The 12,403-nt window shown below is 34.7% G+C and overlaps 1 protein-coding gene across 4 annotated transcripts in view; it reads right to left on the bottom strand.

The window, feature by feature from the left end:
• Positions 1 to 235: 235 nt before the first annotated feature.
• Positions 236 to 12,403, bottom strand: part of MMRN1 (multimerin 1) — a 69,830-nt gene continuing 57,662 nt past the window's right edge. For all 4 annotated transcript variants that reach the window (XM_030313433.1, XM_030313434.1, XM_030313431.1 and 1 more), the window contains 2 exons: positions 2,285 to 2,437; positions 236 to 1,100 (listed from right to left, as the gene is read on the bottom strand). In XM_030313433.1, the coding sequence (XP_030169293.1) occupies positions 679 to 1,100; positions 2,285 to 2,437 (575 nt within the window). In that variant the 3' untranslated portion in view covers positions 236 to 678. The remainder of the gene's footprint in view (positions 1,101 to 2,284; positions 2,438 to 12,403) is intronic.

Consider the following 12,403-nt stretch of genomic DNA (forward strand, 5'->3'; position numbering starts at 1 on the left):
TGGAGGCAGGTAAAAGAACCACTTATACATGCTTAGACATAGATGTAAATGTTCCACTATTTGTCAATTACTACTTTAACCTCTAAATTACAGAGAATGGTAGTTAAGCATATTTCAAGCTTCAAATACAACTTTCTTAAGTTTGATTACAAATGAAAATTTTAATATATAAAACTGATCAACCCAATAATGAAGAGTAAAAATCAAAGTTAAAAAGACAACAACAAAAAAACACTTCTCAGTCTTTCAGTAATTTATTTGAATTTTGAACTTGGGAAATGTATGTTATATATTTATATACATAGGGAATAACAAAAGGTAAGTATTTTATTGTAGAGACTACTGTGACTGACAAAATCGAATGATTGCCATTTAATCATATTACATTACCTTAAAACTACTTAACTGGAGAAGACAAAAATCATTATGTCAACAAATGCACTTTGTTTTCTGTGTCACTAAATCTCTTTACGAGCAAAACTTCTCCGTAAACAGGTTATCCGAGAGATAGTGAAATAATTTTATGACATAAACAAACTTACAGGCTTACTCAGATTAAAAGAAAAGTTGATTTTCATTTCATGTAGAAAGCCAAAAACAGAGCAGATGTGCATGCAAAGATAAAGGAAAACTCTGGCTGCTTCTCAGTGAAGGTGATAGTCTGTCTTTCATACTAATTTATGTACGATATAACAAGTAACCACTAAATGTAGTAGCAGGGGGAAATTTGGCTGGAATTGTTCCTTTTACAAGTCGCAACCACACTTCCTGCCCATAATTTAATTCTAATAAGGCATCCCCAGTTAAAACCCTATCACAGCGTATTTCACTATTAATATTTTCAGATTCAAATGCCAGCTTGTCTCTTCCATCAACCACTAAAAATCCAGAGATATGGGCACTAAATGACTCAATGGTATACTTAAACACATACACCCCAAGATATGGAATTCTGAATTTTCCAGTTCTTGGAGTATACGAAGCTCCATAATTGACATCCAAATTATTAAATAAGATAGGACCAGGTGTAGTCATTCCATATGTGTGAGATGCAAAAAATGCCACCATCGGTGCATATCTGTAAGATCCTTTGGAAAAATCTGTTAGAGGAAAAAAAGTGGAGTCAGTTTTCATGTTTTTTTTTAAATATTGTCTTTCCCCATTTCTTTATCATTTTATCTCAGTTATAAAAAGGGCTACCAGAAGGAAAAAGGTCATTCATCAGATTTAACAAGGGCATAGGCAGATATGCCTGCCTCTTGGCTGGCTTATCTCAAATCATTTGCCCTCTGTGAGCCTCAGTTTCTCCATTCAGATCCGGATAGAATGATAATAACGCTTAATACATCCCTCATAGAAATGCCTCAAAGATCAATTTGCGTGTTGCTTTGATCTCTGCAGAGATAAAGAAATTCAAAGCACTCTATGGTTATTATGTTATGCCAGCATGTTTTAAAGCCCCTAGTAGGAATTGAAGCTGACATGATGTAGAAACAATTTTTCCAGCACCTTGTCAAACAGTTTCTAGAGGCTAAAACGGAAGCCAGACGAAGTCATACGCACTATAGATAAGTAGACAAAAGCACTTTTCTATGTAATTAATGCCAAATGTACTTACAAAGGCTGAGATTTAAAAATAGACTAAAACATTTACTCTTTGGCATGCAGCATATTATTGAAGAAAGCCTGAGTTAAAATATGTTTTTGCCATCATTAAAGAAAATATATTTTAAATGTTGCACATATTTTCTTGTATAAAAATCAGAAATGGTACACTCTTAATTTGTAACAAGCAATACTTACGAAGGTAAATGGACAAAAAAGGCATTTGGTTCTACTTAGTACGTCTGAGCATATTCTAAGTCTCACCCAGTCACAATGGCACTGTTAGCTTAACCTTCATAGAAGACATGCTGCTAATTACTTATTAAAGCTTCATTTAAATGACCATATCTGATATGAATCAAAGGTATATTTCTTTATCAACTTGTTTGAGAAGAAAGTTTATATCAATCAGGTATGTACATCTATGTTTTCTTTTAAGATGTACAAGAAAAAAAAAAAGACTGCCTCTATTCTATCAAAATTGAAAATTTCAACAAGGGTACATCAATATGGATTTACCTGACAGACATTTCCGCTTGTAAATCATGTATGTCATTCGGTAAATTTCAGAAGTAAAAGGAATTAATCCTCACAAGAGTCCAGATTAATCATTTGCGAATATTTTCAAACAATGTTTTTATGACATTGAGCGAATCCAAGGCTGCGTGCGCTTTCCTACCTGGAGCCAGAGCATTTTCGTCCACCAGCTTGACAGTGCAGTTATCACCCGTGAACGGATGTCGGCAGGCACAGATAGAGCTAGTCCTTCCGTTTATACATGTGCCTCCGTTCTGGCATGGGGACCTACTGCAGTCTGAATACCCCTCTGTTCCTGAAAAAGAAAGAACCGAGATAAGAGAGGCTGAAAGTGACCTATTTTCTTGTTGATCTTAAATTATAGTTTGCAGCTGAATGGGAAAAACATTGAAGCAGAAATAAGAAAAATGGGTTCCCAGGCCCAGGTTGGCCGCCAGTATAGTGCCAGGACTTCATGAAACCTCTTAACTCTCTGAGCTCCTTTTACTGCTTCTTCGAAGTGAGGATCATTCTGTGATATTCAAAGTGGGGACAATCCATTGTGTGAAAATGTTAAGATTTTGCTTAACTGTAGAACAGAATAGGCTATCTGGACACAGATTTATATATATTGGAACTGATAAAGGTAGTACTTCAAATCATTGGAGAAGAAAAAACGTGGGTACATACATGGTGCTAATATAAATTAAATATTTGTATAACGTACTTTCCACATACAAAAACACTAAATGTAAAAAAAATAAAAATAAAAAATAAAAAAACAAAAACATGAACCCAAACAATCCATACAATGATATTACAATCAAGTGAAAAGAATATCTTTGTAGAGCTGTAACATTTTGGAGAACTCAAAGCAAAACAAAACAAAGATCCAGAAGCCATAAGAGAAAATCCTGACCTTTGACCACCCAATAACAAAACACATTTGCAGTGAAAGTCATCATCATCAGGTTCAAAGATGAGTGACAGATTAAGAGAAATTTTTTTTTGACAAACACAAAGAACGAACGAACGATATCCATAAGATATGAAAAGCTCTGATCAATCCAAAGGATTGTGAGAAAAAAAGTGAAAAATGGACAAGTGATATGAACTGGCCAAATACTGAACAAAACCCACAAAAGTTCATTAACATTTTTAAAGCCTATTCAACTTCACTAATTAAGGAATAGTAAATTTTCACCACCATTTTTATATCAGGTTGCAACATTTAAGAAGACAGGAAATATTCAGTTATGGAAAAAATGGGCATTCTCATACAATGTTGGTTAGACCTTAAATTGTTAGAACATTTGAGTGAACAATTTAACCATATTTATCAGAATTAAAAAGGCTCATGTGCTCAAAGCTAGAAATTTCTCCTGGAAGAATATAAAATCCAGAGACATTTGCCTATGTATACAAAGAGAATTGTTAACAAAATGTTCTCTATGACATAATTTGCATTAGTGAAAAACTATAAGACACCTAAATGGCCGTTTCATTGTAAAATAAATTATAGGTATCTTTTCCCTAAGGAATATTAGACAGCAGTTAAAGAATGAGATAGATTTCTGACCCATTTGATTTACCGAAGGCAGAAAGTTCCAGTTCACTCATTAGATATAGAATAATTTCAATTATTTAGAAAACCTCAAATTATAAATATGGTTATAAAGGTAATTCATAATTATGTAAACACAGAGAAAAGGTTAGGGAATACATTACCGGCCACAGTTACCGCTATGGCGCCACCTTGTGACAAAAGTGTAAACAGCTTACAATTTACTCATTTCTAAACCTGATAGTCGATTTTTAAATTTAGGGTTATTTGCTTTGTTTAACCTTTTTCTCAAGAAGTGAGATCTGTAAATATCTTATATACATTATAATTCATATTTAAGTAATTCAAATTCACATATAATGTGACCAAACTACATGCCTGTATTATTAGAATTTTTTTGCAAAGAAAATATATATTACACAATTAGAAATTGGTTTAAATTATTTTGATATATTTTCTTCAATATTCAATAAACTGATTTGCTCATTATGGAAAATACTACATGTATGTATTATCTTTTTAAAAATGTCTCTAACTGGCCTACATTTTTTTTAACATCATTTCTCAACCAAGTGAATAGGTTATTAAACCCTTCCATTTACTGTTACCTATCATTCTAAAACCTAGCTCATTGCTTCCTAGCTTTAAAAACTTCAATGATTCTCCATTACCTATAGAAATGTGAATTCTTTATGTCAAAGCACTGGCTTCATCTGTTTTCATGTTCTCCGAATCTAGCCCAGTGATCGACTCACAGGGTAGTGTTCAATTACAGTGTTTCATTAGGAATGAATCAACTGTGCAGTGGCGCTGAGGGGACACTGAATTATTTATGCAATCTGATCAGCTCTATAAGTCTTATTTTCCCAGATCGGAAAACGCTATTCTCACCTGTAGACTCTGCCCCCATGCGAGAATCAGGGATCAAACCTATTCGAGGCAGGAGAACTTCAGAAATTCTAGAAATGTACTTTTTTGTATTCCTCTTGGCTCTACTGTGATTCTATAAAACCAGGGCCTTTGCTTTCTATTTAATGTGTAGGATATGCTTTTCATTCTTCTCCTCCCTCCCATTCCATTATCTCTAGGAATAGGGTATTTCCTTGTTCTCTGAGTTGTTTCAGAGGATGACATTTTATTCTTTATTCTGATTCCTTTGCAGGCTCATTCATCTGGAGGAGGGGTTCACTTGAGTTTGATTGCTCCTATTGCTGTAGTAGCTGGAACTTGCTGAGAATACACATGGTTTGCCTTCTGAGGCATCTCATGTTCCTACTGAATACCTGTCCAGGGAGCCTCACACACTGGTCTGCACTTGCTTCTGCCACTTGTGTTTTAAGTCCTTTTCTCTGCCTTCTTTGATGTTTTAGACAACTCTGGTCTCCAAATCCCTGTTTAAACAATCCACACCATGATACATAAAATTATGCCCATGTCTTCCAGAACTGGATATATTGGGAATTGACTCTAATTAGAGCAGGCTACAGTAACAGTTGCCCGTTATGACCTCATACTGAAATGAAATGACCTTATAATTTTGTTAATATTACATAAGTATTAAGTGTTCATTTTCAATTTTTGCAACTGCATTACATTGTGTCATAACAGGTCTTCTATGTTCTGATGTCACCGAAATTATCTAAAATCTCATGTTTATTTAATTCATTTTAGTATGGATTTGTAATTATTACCAATAATTACATTTATCTTATTAGACTTGATTTACCATCTGTCCATAGAAACTGTTCTTTAATTCTGTATACAATGTTTTAAATTAACACTCCCAGCTTCATCATTTTCAAACTTATGTTTTATCTAAATTCATCTAAGTCACTGATGAAAATACTTAATGGATCAGTGTCAAGCACAGAGTTTTATAACAGACAACTAAAGACCGATTGACATTGATTTATAAATTGAAACTATTTATGGTTATACAATCAGTTAAAATCTACTTTTGTACATCATCCGACTCACATTTCTACCTTATTACTAAAATACTTAAAAAGTGGTTAGGCATCTTTATAAGTTCTTGCATACGCTGTGCTCAAAAGGCAATTTTTTCTTGAATTAACAGCAAAAATCAGACCCCCTAAAAGCATCATTTTCTTTTTGAAATCTTCTCTCATCCCTGTCAATAGGATTAATTACATTAATTCTCTTATTGTCAGATGCTCAGAAGTTCTCGTGTTGAATTTATCAAACTTCAGTGTAATTGCTCACGTATTCTCCTGACTCTCGATTAGATTGTGAGCTTTTGTGAAGTCAGGGCTTGGATCCTGTATTAAACTTTGTGTCACTACTGACCAGCACGGTGCCTGACATACCAAGTGCTAAAATGTCTTTTTAAAGTGAAATAAAGAAGCACAGGGTGTTGTATGGAATTCTTGAATCATTTATATCATACATCTGAAACTAATAACACTGTATGTTAACCACCTGGAGTGAAATTAAAAACTAAAAATAATAAAATAAAGTTGAATAAACAGATTAATGAAAGATTGAATAGATGACCACATTCTTAACCCAACACTCTATCCTTTCTTCACATTTTCAAAGACCAGGTGGAGTTTGATGCTATGATGTCAATGGCATGTTTTTCTAGAGACACGGAATAATCTCAAGCAAACTTTCCACAGCTTCTCTCCTACCTTGGGCTTCAGTAACCTCTTAAACTCTTTATAGCCCATTTATTTTCTTTGGTGGAGGTCAGTATGATTAGTTGAACAGTTCTGCCAACTCAACATTCTACTATCTTGGGTAAGTAGCATAACTAATCTTTCAATATTCATTTCCCTGCTCTGAACATGACTAAAATTTCTTTGCCATTGACTTGGAATGTTTCATAAGCTTCAATTTGTTCTGGTCTTTGCTTTCAGGCTCCTAATATGTACTCAAGTTACACTTTCTCATTAATCCTACTTCTACATTTCATAAATGTTCACGTAAAACTTGAATTGACTGGAGAACTCCTTACATTTTCAAAGCACTCTGCCTTTGCTAATATTTGTCGTTCTCTATTATAATTACTTGTGAAATCTATGAGGTCCATGAGAAGAGGGAGTGTGTTGAATTTACCACTCTGTCCCCTCAATCTTTCTCAGAGGTCATTCAACACTTACTCGATAGATAATGAAAAAAATGAAGTGGCAGGGGCACCTGGGTGGCTCAGTTGGTTAAGTATCCGACTCTTGGTTTCAGCTCACGTTGTGATATCATGGGTTTGTGGGTTTGAGCCCTGCATCAAGCTCTGCGCTGGCAGCACAGAGCCTGCTTGGGATTCTCTCTCTCTCCCTCTCTATGCCCCTCCCCCACTTGTGCTCTCTCTGTCTCTCTCAAAATAAATAAAATTAAGAATAAATCTAAAATAAATAAATAAAATGAAGTGGCCTGTTATATGGATGTCTTCTTCATTTTTATTTTTATTTATAGTACATATAATGTTATATATAATACATTTTATCTAATATATTTTACTGTCATTTTATTTAGTATTTACCTAATTCATTTTGCATTTTTATTCCTTAGTTCTGCTTTAGCATCAAGATTTCTTTTTCTTTCTTTCTTTCTTTCTTTCTTTCTTTCTTTCTTTCTTTCTTTTTTCTTTCTTTCTTTCTTTCTTTTTCTTTCCCTCCTTAAACAATAACATTGCAGAGGGAAGATAACCCTGATCTCTGCTTGGGGCAGAATGGAGTTTCCAAAGAGGAGTGAGGAAACTTGACATTGCCTCTGGGCCAGTTTTGTCATATACAGAGAAGAGTATGATGTACAAATCTACCGCACAACTTAGGTCAAGGTAACATTCCCATACAACATTAGGACTTTATTTTTCCTTCCAATTCCAATGCTCTCTAAAATGATTCCACCCTCATACTTATGGATACATTAACTTTCAGCATTAGTCTGTGTCCGCATTTATCAAAATTGTTCCTTTCAAATAAGGTTTATCCTTCCATTGCTCTAAAAGTGCTTCATATGCTCCTTGCCAACAACTTAGAGAAGTGTATTTATTTGCTTATATTAAGTTTCCAAACTCATTGTTCTAATTACTCATTCTATCCATTGGTGGATAGATGGATGGAAATACTGTTTCTGACCATCTTTACTACTTTTCCTTCAAGTCATCAGTTTTTATTTTTGTTCTTCTTTTTAACTCACATCTGTTGTTCTTGATACTTTTTCTGGGATCTTTTTTCTCAGCCTTTCAAATATAGCTTTAAAACTCATTTAATCCTATCTGCTATCCTTCGCAAATGTATTCGCTCTGTCCCAGAAGATTTACTCTAACCTTGTCATTAAATTATCATTCACTTATCTTTTTTTTTTTTAATTAACACTTATTTACTTTTTGAGAGACAAGGACAGAGCATGAGCAGGTGAGGGACAGAGAGAGAGGGAGTCACAGATTCTGAAGCAGGCTCCAGGCTCTGAGATGTCAGCACAGAGCCCGACACAGGGCTCGAACTCACAAACCACAGGATCATGACCTGAGCCAAAGTCAGACACTTAACCGACTGAGCCACCCAGGAGCCCCTACCATTCATTTATCTTAAGACATGACCTAGGAAATTAAATGTTTCTATTTGATATCATCAACTGTTTTCACCTTTTTCTTAAAAGTCATAGCATTTAATCAAAAACAGTATTTAAAAAATGACAAATACATTAAAATGTGTTCAACACTATTAGTCATTAGGAAGATGCAAAATAAAATCACAATTAGATACAACTACACACCTACTGAATGGTAAAATAAACAATATTGATGATACCAAGGGTTGGCAAGGTTGTGGAGAAATTCTTGTACATTACTAGTGGAAATGGCAAGTGGTTCGCCATTACTTATAAAACTATGCTTATTTTACAAGCAAGCTATGCTTTTGCTATGTATTTATTCAAAAGAAATGAAAACTTGTGTGCACACAGGAACCTATGCATGAATGTTTATAGTTGCTTTATTCATAATCACCTCACACTGGAAATAACCAAAATATCTTTCAACTGGGAAATGGATGAACAAACTGTGGTTCGTCCATGCAGTGGAATGCTACTGGGAAATAAAAAGGCATGCATTCAACAACACAGATGAATCTCAAACCTAGTGTACTAAGTGGAAGAAGGCAGACTCAAAAGCCTACGTACATGCGTTTCATTTATGAAATATTCTGGAAAAGATAAAACTGTGAGGAAAGACAACAGACCACTTGTTGCCAGTGACTGGGAGTAGAGGAGGGGGTGATGGGTGATGGACAGGTTCTCTGTCTTGATTGTTGTGGTGATCATATGACTGCATTTGTCAAAACTCACAGACTGTGCATCCTTCCACATCCCTATGTTTCTTTTTGTTTGTTTGTTTTCATTTTCTTTTTTCTTAAAGATTGAGTTCTGTGATACATATACTTTCCTGATTATTATCACTCCTTCTCTTTTTTCCTTTCATTGATCTCTCTCTCTCTTTCTCGCTTTCATCAAACATAGGATATCTCCATGTTTTTATCTTTTCTTTTTCTTTAGCTTTCTAACTTACTTCTGTGTCCTTGAACATCGCCTCTGTGCAAGTAATTTCCAACTTTTACCTGCAAACCAGTTTTTGATTTGAGGCTTACATTACTAATTAACTTATGAACTTTTGATAGAAATAGATTTGTTTTAAGTTTATTTATTTATTTTGAGAGAGAGAGAGAGAGGCAGGGAGCAGCAGAGTGAAAGGGAGAGAGAGAATCCTAAGTAGGCTCCACACTGTCAGCACAGAGCCCGATGTCAGGCTCCAACTCACAAACCATGAGACATGAGACCATGACCTGAGCTGAAATCAAGAGTCGGCCACTTAACTGATTGAGCCACCCAGGCGCCGCTGCAGAAATAATTGATTTTTAAACTAATGTATCACAGACTAAACTTCCCTTCCTGTATATATCTGTGCTTCCTCCTTAATGTTCCTATTTCCATTAGTGGAAATCTTTATGGGATTGATGCTTTATTCAAACTTTGCTGTTATTCTTCATTCTAAGTCTTTGTATTTTCAATTAGATAATTTCTACTAAATATATATTTACATTTAACTGATACTCCCAGCTTCCATTTTATTCCTGTCTTCATCTATTCATGCCAGAGCTGTTATAATGATTTTCTAACTGGTCTGTCTAAAGACCTCAAACTTAATAATGCACATACATGATTAGCCATATTCCTGCTTAAAAATCTTCAGGGTGCCTGGGTGGCTCAGTCTGTTAAGCATCCGACTTCAGCTCAGGTCATGAGCTCAGGTCATGATCTCATGGTTCCTGAGTTCAAGCCCTGTGTCAGGCTCTGTGCTGAGGGTTCAAAGCCTGGAGCCTGCTTTGGATTCTGTGTCTCCCTCTCTCTCTGCTCCTCCCCAGCTTGTGCTGTATCTTTTTATGTCTCTCAAAAATAAATAAATGTTAAAAAAAAATCTTTGTTACCAAGAGAATGAATCTGAACATAGTATACTCAACACAGGATGTAAATGATTGATTAATGAATGTTCAGCCCAAATCTCCCTCTTACATGAGATTTGCCCAAACACCCAGTTCTTAATAAGAAATGAAACCCTTATAATAATGAAAACATATAGTATTCATTTAGTGCTTAGTACATACTTTGGTATATTTCTTTCACATTCAAAATAGTTTTATAACTAGTGTTCATCAGCATATGAAAAATTTTAAAAATAAAAATACATAAAACATAACAACAACCAAATGTCACATTGCTCTCTAGGCACATCCTCTATGATCAACTTTTGTTAAAACAAAACTACAAAGTCTCTGAGCCAGAGTCTTGCTTTCTTTATCTTTATATTCCCAGTTTCTTGCCGACTTCACTATTTTCCTATCAGTTGAAGCCTATCCTATCATCTTATTTAATAATGTTGTAATCTGCTCCCAGCATATCCTGGTGTATCCTGCAGTACACTGATTCCCTTACCTTTCTCTGCTTTTCCTTTTCTGCATAGCATTTATTACCTTTTAACATATAATGCAATTTATATTTTTATTAATTGTTTTTTTCCTCTATCACTGCTAGAGTGTAAACTTCAGGAAGATAGCTTTAAAAAAAAAAGTTATGATGTATCCAAAATACCTAGAACAGTACCTGATTCCATTTAGCACTCAGTTATATTTGTCGAATTGAGCAGTTAGGAACTGTTACTATTTTCAAATAACTAATAATTCTAAGATAGTTATTTGACCCTAAGAGAAAAACTGCTTAAATTAGTTTGAGCACAACACTTTGGGGTAATATAACACTGAATTATAAAAATTATATGATACTTTTACTGCACCTTTAATCTAGGAAGCTATTTTTAAAGATCTAGAGGTAGATATGCAATTTGAGATTTTTAAGAAAATTTCTTAGATTACAATAAAGTCACTGATTTTAGGTGATATTTGGAAAGTAGAGTTGATGCCATATCATTAGTACCCAGATAACTATTTGGGTTACTTGAGGACTTTTCATAGCTTCCAATAATACGGCAGTCTTGCAGAATACAATCAGATGCTAACATCCACCTGAGGTATGCTTGTCCTACTACTTCTTGCTCTTTTCTCACTATTCTCTCCTCACTTCTCTTTCTCCACCACCCTTGGAGGATGTTATTCCCCTGACTCTGCTCTATTTCCCATCTCTCTGTAGAATGCATGCCTTCCCCTGGCTTATCTCACCCCACCCAGAGTTTCAAAACACTGTCTTTATGCTGATGCCTCTCAAATCTAAATATCCATACATATTTTAAAATTTAACACTTGCTTATGATTATAAAGTCTAGAAAAGAATTCTTAAAGGAGCATTGATTAACCATAAAAATGGCTTCCTTTTTTGGTAAAAGGTAGATGTATATTTTGGTTCCTCTATCATTCTGGCACAATGCCATGCAATAGCTTTCTTTCACTGATTTCTTTAATTCTCCACACACTGTGTAATGATATTATGGGTAATTTTTTGGAGTTGAAGAGTCTTGAGTTTAAATCGATCAATAATGTCGGGGTGCCTGAGTGGCTCAGTCGGTTGAGCGTCCAACTTCGGCTCAGGTCATGATCTCACGGCCAGTGAGTTCGAGCCCCGCCTTGGGCTCTGTGCTGACAGCTCAGAGCCTGGAGCCTGTTTCAGATTCTGCATCTCCCTCTCTCTCTGACCCTCCCCTGTTCATACTCTGTCTCTCTCTCTCTGTCTCAAAAATAAATAGACGTTAAAAAAATTAAAAAAAAATAAATCGATCAATAATGATATCAGTAAAGGTGACATGTCATATTTTCCCCCCAAAGAATGGTATTCAACATAAACATATTTGAATAGTTCAAAGTAATCTTATAATAAAATACTTATTACTTCTTTTCAGGGTCACTTTTAAGCTATGTATAGTGAAATTGACAATTAAATGTTTCTCAAACTTCATGTGCAGTTAAAATTTGGTACAGCTATTATGTTTATGCTTCAATTTTTTGTCAAGATGTAACTATAATGTCTGCTCAGACAGTAGTTCACAATATGTGATTTAATAATCCCCACACTTTCCTTCTCGTGTTTGATAACTCATGTATGAAATCATACTATCATGTGCAATTTTCAATTTATAGTGTTTTTGATGCCAGTACAAAGACATCTATTCATTGTATTTAGTTATGGACCAGTTAAATTTTTTTTAATGTTTACTTATTTTTTACAGAGAGAGAGAGACAGAGCATGAGCAGGGGA

This window comes from Lynx canadensis, chromosome B1 (genome assembly GCF_007474595.2).
Source record: "Lynx canadensis isolate LIC74 chromosome B1, mLynCan4.pri.v2, whole genome shotgun sequence".
Classification (NCBI taxonomy): domain Eukaryota; kingdom Metazoa; phylum Chordata; class Mammalia; order Carnivora; family Felidae; genus Lynx; species Lynx canadensis.